General features: G+C 42.5%; 1 protein-coding gene across 2 annotated transcripts in view; it reads right to left on the minus strand.

Moving 5' to 3' along the window:
- ABAT (4-aminobutyrate aminotransferase) overlaps nt 1-12,301 on the minus strand; it is a 133,041-nt gene that overhangs the window by 3,269 nt on the left and 117,471 nt on the right. Inside the window, exons 12-15 of one of the 2 annotated variants that reach the window (XM_073362483.1) lie at nt 11,670-11,807; nt 9,986-10,153; nt 9,291-9,437; nt 2,546-2,657 (exon numbers count right to left, since the gene is read on the minus strand). In XM_073362483.1, coding sequence (XP_073218584.1) covers nt 2,546-2,657; nt 9,291-9,437; nt 9,986-10,153; nt 11,670-11,807 — 565 coding nt within the window. The other variant, XM_073362484.1, reaches the window with a different exon arrangement.

The raw sequence follows: 12,301 nt of genomic DNA on the forward strand, positions 1-12,301 counted from the left end.
GCAGGTACAGTGTCACTTGATGCAAGTTTCTCAAACCCATTGTTCCATGGGCATTGCCAGCTGCTTTTCAACTGAAATGTTTGTGAGGGTGTGGGAGAGAGAGGGAGTATGTGACAGGGATAGGGTTGCCAACCCTCCAGGATTATTCTGCAGTCTCCAGGAACTAAAGATTAATCTTTAATTAAAGATAATGTCATGTGATGAAACCTCCAGGAATTCATCCAACCAAAGTTGGCAACCCTAGACAGGGAGCGGGGGGGGAGGAGGAGGAAGGGGAAGAAAGAGAGACAGTGCGTGTTGGGGAGTGTTTGAGCGAGTGTGGGGAAAATGTGTATGTGAGAGACAGACAGAATGTGTGTGAGGGAAGTGATTATGTCGGCATGCTGTCTAAGTTCAGACAGCAGCCGGAAACAACCAGTCCTGAGGCAGGGGGAGCGGAACACCCTGAACATCAGACATGCCTACTGCTTTCTTCTTAGTGCCAGAGAGAGCAGGATTCCACGTTCATGATTTGCTCTTTGCTGCAAGAGGGGAGCGGCATGTTCAGCTGTGAGAACTTCAAGGAGCTTTGAAAGGGGAGGGGTGCATACTTGTGTAGCTGTATACAGGGCAGCAGAGTTCAAAACATTGAGCAGAGCGGTCACAATAGGCATTGTAGGATACTGGGGGAGGCCAGTTATGGCGACATAAACTGTAGCATCTACATGGATGCTTTCTCGCTTTAATTTTGCCACAAAAAGCTTTATGCCTCTCGTCAAGGTGGTTTTGTTTTGCCGACATAAGTAGCTTTTTAGTGTGTACACCTCCACTGTTTTGTTGTCAAAAGCTGCCTTCTGCCGACAAAACTGTGTAGTGTAGACAAGGCCTGGTCCACACCCACCCACCCACACCTACCCTACAGCACTAACTAGTTTTGAAGTGGCCCTGAAAGTGTTTCTCCTTCAGCTTTCTCGGTTGGCTCACTTTTCATAAGCAAGGAGGATGTTGATTTTCTTTTATAGTTTTCTAAAATGTTAGTCTGACAGTAATTTCAGCAGAGGGACAGCACCAAGTTCATGAATACAATTGTCTGCTCTATGTGTACCATTCTTAAGCTACCTTAGTCTTGGACGGCTAAGAATTCATAGAATCAGGGGGATGTTTAAAACAATAAGGTAGGTTGCATTTTAAATTTGGAGTCTCTCAGCAATGAAAATCTCTCTCTAAAGCTTGGGTGGGAAAAAATAAATTCCCACAAAGAAGATCTGTCTCGTCTCTAAAGTACAATAATTGCTGGTACTTTTGTTACTGTTTTAGGGAGCTTCAAGGGTTATTTCATCACTGAGTATTGCATAAAGTTAATAGCTTTCACCCTCCCCCATTCTGGGATTTAAATCTTTTTCACCTTTTGCATCTTAATTTGTCTGAGTCAGTTCTATAAGCAGGATGTACAGATAGACTTTCTGAAGCCTCAAATTTAATAACAGGCATTTCCCCAAAACCGTATTTATTTTAAAACTTATAATGTTACAAAGATTTTCATTGCACAGGAGTCTTATTTTATGGAAATGCAAGATCACAGCCCTAATGCCTAATGGAAACTGTTTTACTGTTTCAGCTTTTACAAAGAAAAGGTTTTGCTCCCCAACCCCACATGTCAACATAATACTAGAATTTAACAGTCCTCTAAAAAACCACTGTATAATTGTATAAACCTAAAGATCTACAGTGACTAGTGATTTGGGGTGCCTGACTTGAGACAAATTAGAAGGAACCTTATTTTCAGAGGCTGGGTGCTCAGCACTTTGTTTGAAATTCAGGCCCCTTCTAAGGTGTCTCAAGTTGGGCACCCAAAAATCACTAGTTACTTTTGAAAATCTTGACCAGCTACAGATACACTTCTATAGACGATCTATTATTATGAAATTATAGTCTGCACAGTTGTATAAACTGTGGTATGTCATGACATAAAATGACAGTTCTATAAACTATAAATTGTTGTAAGCTACACTGCAAGAAGAGTGGATTATATAGGGATATATACACACACACTCGATTATGTGATTTTCTATACACAAATAAATTTTGAGTATTACCAGCCTAAATAGAACATTCCACTGTTATAGAAAAAAGATCTCATTTTCTAATTAAAAAATTAAAATTATAAATGGCATTATAAAATATTACTCATACATACATGATAAATTAGTGTGGTGGTGTAAATGTATTCACTAACAAAAAAAGCCTTGGTAGAACTAACCTCTATTTTAATATAAAAATTAAAATCTCCACTGAAGTGTTAGGCTGTATGTAGAACATTAGGGGAACATTTCTGTTGTCTTACATCCCGAATGTGGAAACAACCTGAGGCTTTGGCATCATGCTTATGGAAATAGTATGTTATTTCCTCAGCCAGGGAAAACACAATTTTCTGGAACTTTTTCATTCCCTGGTGCAACATCCGTGTGACATTGTCTATGCGCCACAGGAGAAAAATCAAATGCATGCGGGGATGTGATACTGAAAGCCACTCTCCCGCATGACATGTGGACAGACTTTATCATACCTTTATTTCTGGCTATTGCAATTAGCTTGGTCCTGGTTGCATCATTTGGAGTGTCAAACGAACAGAATGTCCCTCGCCCTCTCGCTCTGCTGATGAGATGGGGGTAACGAGCCTAGAATAAAGAGTTATGGGAGCATTACTTCTACATCTGCTGTCAGACCTTTCCAGCAGAGACTCCAGGACATTCTGCTGGTGAGCTGTGCACCTTGGGATTCTGACACGTGGAAACTCTGCCTTCTCAGTATCTGCAGCCACGGAAATACTACACAGTTTTAATTTCTGACACAGGGTCCTGTGACCAATTTACCAAGCTACAATAACTGCCTGGTGTTGCTGGAAAGTTTAGTAACTAGAAACTTAGATGTCTATTCCTGTTAGAAATGTGTGTTCTCTCTCATAAGGACATAAAGGAGTCTGACAGAGTTCACCCCACAGAACAGGATCAATAGGCAATATTTACTTGGATTTTTAAAATGCACCCATCCTGTACATTTGGGATACTGCCAAGGCAAATAAGAACATAAGAATGGCCACACTGGGTCAGCCCAGTATCCTGTCTACCGACAGTGGCCAGAGGGAGTGAACCTAACAGGTAATGATCTAGTGATCTCTCTCCTGCCATCCATCTCCACCCTCTGACAAACAGAGGCTAGGGACACCATTCCTTACCCATCCTGGCTAATAGCCATTAATGGACTTAACCTCCATGAATTTATCCAGTTCTCTTTTAAACCCTGTTATAGTCCTAGCCTTCACAACCTCCTCAGCCAAGGAGTTCCACAGGTTGACTGTGCGATGAGTGAAGAAGAACTTCCTTTTATTTGTTTTAAACCTGCTGCCCATTAATTTCATTTGGTGGCCCCTAGTTCTTATATTATGGGAACAAGTAAATAACGTTTCCTTCTTCACTTTCTCCACACCAATCATAATTTTTTTACCTCTATCATATCCCCCGTTAGTCTCCTCTTTTCCAAGCTGAAAAGTCCTAGCCTCTTTAATCTCTCCTCATATGGGACCCGTTCCAAACCCCTAATCATTTTAGTTGCCCTTCTCTGAACCTTTTCTAATGCCAGTATATCTTTTTTGAGATGAGGGGACCACATCTGTACGCAGTGTTCAAGATGTGGGCGTATCACGGATTTATATAAGGGCAATAAAATATTCTCTGTCTTATTCTCTATCCCTTTTTAAATTATTCCTAACACCCTGTTTGCTTTTTTGACTGCCTACTGCGTTGACGTCTTCAGAGAACTATCCACAATTACTCCAACATCTCTTTCCTGATTAGTTGTAGCTAAATTAGCCTCCACCATATTGTATGTGGGGTTATTTTTTTTTTTCAATGTACATTTCTTTACATTTATCCGCATTAAATTTCATTTGCCATTTTGTTGCCGAATCACTTAGTTTTGTGAGATCTTTTTGAAGTTCTTCCCAGTCTGCTTTGGTCTTAACTATCTTGAGCAGTTTAGTATCATCTGCAAACTTTGCCACCTCATTGTTTACCCCTTTCTCCAGATCATTTATGAATAAGTTGAATGGGATTGGTCCTAGGACTGACCTTTGGGGAACACCACTAGTTACTCCTCTACATTCTGAAAATTTACCATTTATTCCTGTCCTTTGTTCCCTGTCTTTTAACCAGTTCTCAATCCATGAAAGGATCTTCCCTCTTATCCCATGACAACTTAATTTACGTAAGAGTCTTTGGTGAGGGACCTTGTCCACATGTTTGTTGACCCCCTCAAAGAACTCTAATAGATTAGTAAGACATGATCTCCCTTTACAGAAACCATGTTGACTTTTGCGCAACAATTTATGTTCTTCTGTATGTCTGACAATTTTACTAGTTTCAACTAATTTGCCCGGTACTGACATTAGACTTACCTGTCTGTAATTGCCAGGATCACCTCTAGAGCTCTTCTTAAATATTGGCGTTACATTAGGTATCTTCCAGTCATCGGGTACAGTAGCTGACATAAAGGACAGTTTACAAACCATACTTAATAGTTCCGCAATTTCACATTTGAGTTCTTTCAGAACTCTTGGGTGAATGCCATCTGGTCCCAGTGACTTGTTACTGTTAAGATTCTCAATTAATTCCAAAACCTCCTCTAGTGACACTTCAATCTGTGACAATTCCTCAGATTTGTCACCTACAAAAGACGTCTCAGGTTTGGGAATCTCCCTAACATCCTCAGCCGTGAAGACTGAAGCAAAGAATTCATTTACTTTCTCCATGATGACTTTATCGTCTTTAAGTGCTCCTTTTTGTATCTCAATCGTCCAGGGGCCCCACTGTTTGTTTAGCAGGCTTCCTGCTTCTGATGTACTTAAAAAACATTTTGTTATTACCTTTTGAGTTAAGTAGTTAAGCCACGGTGGCTCTTTTTTAGTTCTTTTACTGTGTTTTTTAATTTGGGGTATATATTTAAGTTGAGCCCCTATTATGGTGTCTTTGAAAAGTGTCCATGCAGCTTGCGGGGATTTCACTCTAGTCACTGTACCTTTTAATTTCTGTTTAACTAACCTCCTCATTTTGTATAGTTCCCCTTTCTGAAATTAAATGCCACAGTGTTGGGCTGTTGAAGTGTTCTTCCCACCACAGAAATGTTAAATGTTGTTATATTATGGTCATTATTTCCAAGTGGTCCTGTTATAGTTACCTCTTGGACCGGATCCTGCGCTCCACTCAGGACTAGATCGAGTTTTGCCTCGCCCCTTGTGGGTTCCTGTACCAGCTGCTCCAAGACGCAGTTATTTAAAGTATCAAGAAATTTTGTCTCTGCATTTCGTCCGGAGGTGACATGTACCCAGTCAATATAGGGATAATTGATATCCCCTACTATTATTGAGTTTTTTCTTTTGATAGCCTCTCTTATCTCCCTTAGCATCTCATCCTCACTATCACTAGCCTTGTCAGGCGGTCGATAATAGATCCCTACTGTTATATTCTTATTAGAGCATGGAATTACTATCCATAGAGATTCTGTGGAACATGTGGATTCATTTAAGATTTTTATTTCATTTGATTCTACATTTTCTTTCACATATAGTGCCACTTCCCCCACCTCCCCCCAACGACCTGTTCTGTCCTTCCGATATATTTTGTACCCCGGAATGATTGTGTCCCATTGATTGTCCTCACTCCACCAGGTTTCTGTGATGCCTATTATATCAATATCCTCCTTTAACACGAGGCACTCTAGTTCACCCATCTTATTATTTAGACTTCTAGCATTTGTGTACAAGCACTTTAAAAAACTTGTCACTGTTTATTTGTCTGCCCTTTTCTGATGTGTCAGATTCTTTATGTGAATGTTTCTCGTCTGATCTGGCCCATACTTTATCCTCTTTCATCCCCCCTACTGACTAAAACCTAGAGAATCTCTATCAATAGACTCTACTCGAAGAGAAGTCTCTGTCCAATCCATGTGCTCCTCTGCAGCAATCGGCTTCACCCATCTCTTAGTTTAAAGACTGCTCTGCAACCTTTTTAACGTTAAGTGCCAGCAGTCTGGATCCACTTTGGTTTAGGTGGAGCCCATCCTTCCTGTATAGGCTCCCCCATCCCAAAATTTTCCCCAGTTCCTAATATATTTAAACCCCTCCTCTCTACACCATCGTCTCATCCACGCATCGAGACTCTGACGCTCTGCCTGCCCACCTGGCCCTGCGCGTGGAACTGGTAGCATTTCTGAGAATGCCACCATAGAGGTCCTAGATTTCAGTCTCTTTCCTAGCCGCCTAAATTTGGCCTCCAGGACGTCTCTCCTACCCTCCCTACGTCATTGGTACTTACATGTACCACGACCACTGGCTCCTCCCCAGCACTACACATAAGTCTATCTAGATCCACAACCTTTGCACTAGGCAGGCAAGTCACCATACAGTTCTCAAACCCAGATATCTAGGTTTCTAATGATCAAATCTCCCCTTACTAACACCTGCCTTTTCCTAATGACTGGAGTTCCCCCCCTCCACCCTCCCCGGAGAGGTAACCTCAGTGCAAGAGGATACCCCAACATCATCTGGAAGGAGGGTCCCAACTATGGGAAGGTTTCCTTCTGTTCCCATTGACTGCCCTCCTTCTCTGGGCCTTTCATCCTCCTTAACAGCGCAGGGACTGTCTGACCGGAGGTGGGACAAACCTACAGGGTCCTGGAAAGCCTCATCAACATACCTCTCTGCCTCCCTTAGCTCCTCCAGTTCCGCCACCCTGGCCTCCAAAGCCCGTACACAGTCTCTGAGGGCCAGGAGCTCCTGGCACCGAATGCACACATACGCCACCCGCTCACAGAGCAGGTAATCATACATGCTACAGCAAGTGCAATAAACAGGATAACCCCCACTCTGCTGCTGGGCTTCTGCCTGCATTTTCTCCTACAGTTACCTAGGTTAATGATAGGGTTTTTGTTTAAATCAAGAAGTTTTGATTATAGTTTAGTTTAAAGGTTTTGAAGATTGGCAAGTGTACCTCGCCCCCTTCCCAACTCCTTCTCGAAACTCCCAGTTAGCAGTCCCTGGTCGCAAAGCTCCCTGGTCACTTTTTCACTGCTTCATAAAGCCCTGGCCTTCTTGATAGCCCTGCACCCTGACTAAGGCTCAGCCAATGAACAGAGGCTTCTGGATTTCGAACCCTGTTTTGAAGCTCACAGCTTCCAACTGCCGGCCACAGCCCACGGTCTGAGCACAAACCACTTACTGAATGGTGCTAGAAACCAGCTTATCTTCATGTTGCATAAGCTGTAAGTTTTGCTAGACACAAATATATTCTGTTGCTAAAAATACATATACACAGTAGTAGGTATGTTCAACCCCTTGCCCATTATGATGCTTATTTCTAGTGAAGTGGTAACTTTGTTTTCTAAGTGAGACTAGCAAGAGTTTAGCTCTTTATTCCCCAAGGAAGCATGCACCACTGTGTGGCTGGGACATAGCCTTTTTTAATGAAAAGAGAAAAATGAAAAGGGCAACAGCAGGGATTTTTGTATAGAAAGAAAAATCTCACTCCCCAATATAAGAGCATAAGAACTGGCATACTGTGTCAGATCAGGGTCCATCTTGCCCATATCCTGTCTCCAACAGTGGCCCAATAGAACTTCAGGGGGAGTGTACAAAACAGGGCAATTACAGAATGATCCACCCCTGTCCTCCTCCGGGTTGTGGTAGTCAGAGGTTTACAGTTTCTCTGAGCATGGAGTTGCATCCCTGATCATCGTGACTAATAGTCATCCTCCATGAACTTATCCAGTTCTTGTTTGAACCCATTTTATTTAATATGCACCACACTTTGAGGAGATGACCTTATATACGACTGTCTCTATGCAGCACATTGAACTAGTGTCTGGTATATTCTATAGGACTGCTTTTAATTAAAAAACAACAACCCAACCACCCATGATCAATAGTTTAGTACAGAAGCTGAGGCAGCGAGATCTGTCATGTCCACAGACTGAACCCATCATAACTCAGCTTCAGGACACAAATCCTGCAAACTGAAGTTAAAGAGTAAACAATTTTAATTTACCCCATAAATCTCAAAGAAAAGAAACCACATGGTCACTTCTCCCTGTCTGCTTGGACAGGATCATTAATGAGTAGCTCCTGAGGGAGAACAGCAGTTAACCATTTGCAAACAAATGTGCTGGTTGTACTCCTCTTTGTCCACCCACTATTCACAGATTAATCATAAGATCATAGAATATCAGGGTTGGAGGGACTTCAGGAGGTCATCTAGTCCAACCACCTGCTCAATTGGACAAACACTTCCCCTATCTTAGTCACACAGCTTCTAAGTGCCAATAGATTCCTATATTCCTAGCATTAGCTTAGTATCTCACAGTAAATAACCATTCAAAAACCTTTTGTGCTAGTACAGACTGGCCTGATTATTGTAAAAGCGTCAGTAAACCCAGATTTTATTTGTATTAAAAACAATTTCAGTGAATGCACCAGGATTTTGAGGTGGGCCCAATCCTGCACTCTGCTGGTGATCACAATGGGGCTCAGACACTGCTGAGCAGTGCGATAAAGACCTCAGTCAATAAAAACTCTAATACTTGTGGTGGAAAAGGCCCATCATCTCTTCATTTTCTTGTCTAGAAGACAAGTGGGACTTCTGTAGTACAAGGAGATATTTAACCTTAAAACAATAAAACCAGGACAATTAAACCTGTGTACACTGATGGTAAACCACACAGTAGAACTCAGACTCATAGACTAAGGCCAAAGGGGACTATCTTGATCATCTAGTCCAGAGGTGGGGTACCTACGGCAGGCCAGAAGCCCCAATCCTCGGGCCCCCACATCGCACTGGAGCTGTGAGTGCTAGTTCGCCCCGCCAGGCCCTTAAAAGTCCGGTCAGCTCCATGCCGCTCCCAGAAGCAGCCGGTATGTCCAGCCCCTAAGCACAGGGGCAATCAAGGAAACTCTGCATGCTGCCCCCGCCCCCAGCACCAGTTCCGCAGCTCCCATTGGCCGGGAACTGTGACCAATGGGAGCTGTGGGGGCGGCGCCTGTGAACACAGCAGCATGCAGAGCTGCCTGGCTGCGCCTCTGCCTAGGAGGTCGGACATGCCGGCCATTTCCGGGAGAAGCGCAGAGCCAGGGCAGGCAGGAAGCCTACCTTAGCCCTGCTGTGCCGCCAACTGGGAGCTGCCTCAGTTAAGTACTGCCCGGCCAGAGCCCACACCCTGAACCCCCTGCCCCAGGTCGGAACCCCCTCCCGCACCCTGCAAGTTACCTGCAAGTCCAGCAGCCCGGCCAGTAGAGCTTTCCCTGCATGGGCTGCATTGTTTAGAAGGTCTTCCCTCTTAATAACATTAAGGACTTCAACAAGCATGAGGTTCTTGGCGGGATCTCCAAGCCAGGTGTTAAAAATCCGATATGGCTGGAGGGAGAGGGGAAAAAAATTGTGGAAGATGGTGAGAGGCAATTTGAATCAAAGCAATGCTGTACACAAAGGAAAGTGAATACATGGGTGTCAACAAACATCTGGGGCACCAGAAATGAACACTCGGTGCCTCTTCTGTGTTGTAGGAACAGAAAGCCTGCCCAGAAGGGAGCAGATCCACAGCATTTAAGAAGAACCAGGGAGAAGCCACTCTGCGCAGAGAATGGCACACTGTCCTTTGTAACCTCACTGAAATGGATGTGTGTGTAACTGAGGCCATGTGCTTGTGGGATTATACAGAGTGTGTGTCAAATAACAGCTCCATCCCACTCAGATATGTCATGCGCATTGCCACATATCGGATGAACTCAGTTGCAGGCCAGCTGAGTTTATTAGATATGCAGCAATACTGCTCACCAGGCATTTGAGAACAGAAGCATGTCCCAAGGTTCAGCACATTGTAGAATCATTCCCAGAAATCGGTCATCTTCCTTCACTCATTAATACTTAGGACTACAGAGTCCAAGGTACACTAAAACACTTACACCATCGGGCCTGAACTCCTCCTTGTGAAAAAATCCTCCTGTCATCATCTTCTTACTAAACGTTACCACATCAGCTGGGTCATCTAAGCCCCAGTGTTCATGGGCCCAAAACTTCCCAGTGCAGCCGCCTCCTGTCTGCACCTCGTCCACCAGAAATGCACAGCCATGCTGTTCAGAAAGATTGAGAGATCAGGGAACTTGAATCCATGTTTCCAAAACAAATATTCACCTCTCTTACTAAATACATAAATACTAAGAGTTAAGTAATAGTGCACAGAACAATATGTCAGGAGAACTGTTCTAAACATCCCTTTCATGTCAGTCTGTGAACAGTTTATCTTTTACTACATCATCAAAAGAAATTCAGCTATTTTTCAGGAAGATACACAGTAATCTGGTTTTTATACAAGCTTGTGAGGACAACAGAGAAAAGAACCATATTTTATGTAGACTGTCTCAAAACAATTATATGGGATATTAGGGGGGTAATTTTCAAAAGTTCAAAAAGCAGTTAGACTTTAAATTCCCAATGAAAGTCAATGGGAGTTAGGAGCCTAACTTCCATTTGTGCTTTTGAAAGTTTCCATCTACAACACTGGGGGCCAGTCACGTTCGAGAGAGACAGGCAACATCACAGCACATCTGTTCTGTAACATAAAGCACTTTGGAATGGTTGGCCAATCAGGTCACCCTGATTAGCTGAAAATTCCAGCCCTTTAAAAAAAAAAAAAAAAAGATGTTACTTGCAATGGACTACTCCAGTGATCCTGTGCAGGCAGGGACATTTTGAAAAGTCACATTAAAACAGATTACTAAGTGTGTTCAACACAGTATTGTTACAACATTGGCACATCCTCAGTTTGGGCAAGACAAAAACTGCTGGATTTAGCCTCATCTAAACCGCTCAAATGATGCCACTATGAGAAAAATGAGTGGGCAGTGAGAGCACTTGTTAACAAAGGGAAACTATGCTGTTTCATCCTACAGAACAGGGTTACCCAAATGTCATTAACATGTTTTTCCATGAACACACTTTCAGGTTTCTCCCCCAGAACCTTTACAAGAAGAAAATGAAAGGTTGGTCTCATCTCCCCTTTTAAATGGCTCCCATGACATTCCAAATGTTATAAAACATCTTGTCCATTTTTGTCATTTACTGGTTCATCTGAACTTACATCTGGACTCAACTTCTGCTTTTACTTTTGCTGGGTCTATATTTGCAAATACAAATGTTCCAAAAAGAAAAATACTTCTTCACCATCCCAACTACTGTTCCTGGAATTGTGTGAGCCTCTCTATGGAAGTTAGCTTTATAGCTTAAGGAACACTGATGAGGAACCAGGATTTATCAGACTGGACCAATCCCTCGGACTCCCTTGAGAGTGGGGGAATTTATTCAATAGAACAAGTCACTGCTAACTCTCTGAGAACACTTCAAATGGAACAGGAGGTGTTACTGTGCTGCTGAAGAGGCACTGATGGGTCTGAGCACATACACATCATTGCCACCAGTGCCATTTGAGAGGTCTGCTAGGATGTTTGGACAATTATGTTAGTCTTCAGAAGGGGATTACGAGAAACCCATTGAAATGGTCTGGAGAAAATGCCAGTTAACTTGAGAAGCAGGAATGAAGTCTTGCAAACTCAGCTAACCATTTAGTGGACCTCTAAATGTTTGATTTACCTTTCTGGTAATGTCCCGTAGCTTCCTGAAGAAGTCATCTGAAGCATGATTGTCTCCCCCCTCTGACTGAATTGGTTCAATGATTATTCCAGCAACAATCTTCTTCTTTTTCCTGTACTTTACAATCAGATCTTCCACCTGTATATCAAACACGGATATTACATTTTCCTCCCACGATATAATGGCAAGTTTCCTCCCAGGAAAAACTAGTCCTTCCTGGCACCAGACGCTGGACTTCTTTGGTGCAAAGATCACTGGTGGCATCAAAAACCACAAACATTAACATGAAAGAATTAACATGTGGTTGCTGAAGAAATTAGGATTGTTACGTACTTCTTAATTTGGATTATTGTTAAAGTGCTATAATTTTAAACCATTTTAACCCAGCTCACATTAATTTACAATAATGCTTGTTTGAAAGTTGTAGCAAAACTGAGGGAAATAATGGAAACCACTTTAGTTTATTAAGCCACTCAAATGATGCTGAAGAAAAATCAGTTACATATTGTGCCACTAAGTGAAACCCCATCTAATCATTTTGAATTATTAGTATTACAAGGAAATATACTGCAGATACCTTGAAATTAAGCAGATTAAATAGTGCAGAACTTTTGTTGCTGAGAACATTTTAT

This window comes from Lepidochelys kempii, chromosome 10 (genome assembly GCF_965140265.1).
Source record: "Lepidochelys kempii isolate rLepKem1 chromosome 10, rLepKem1.hap2, whole genome shotgun sequence".
Lineage (NCBI taxonomy): Eukaryota > Metazoa > Chordata > Testudines > Cheloniidae > Lepidochelys > Lepidochelys kempii.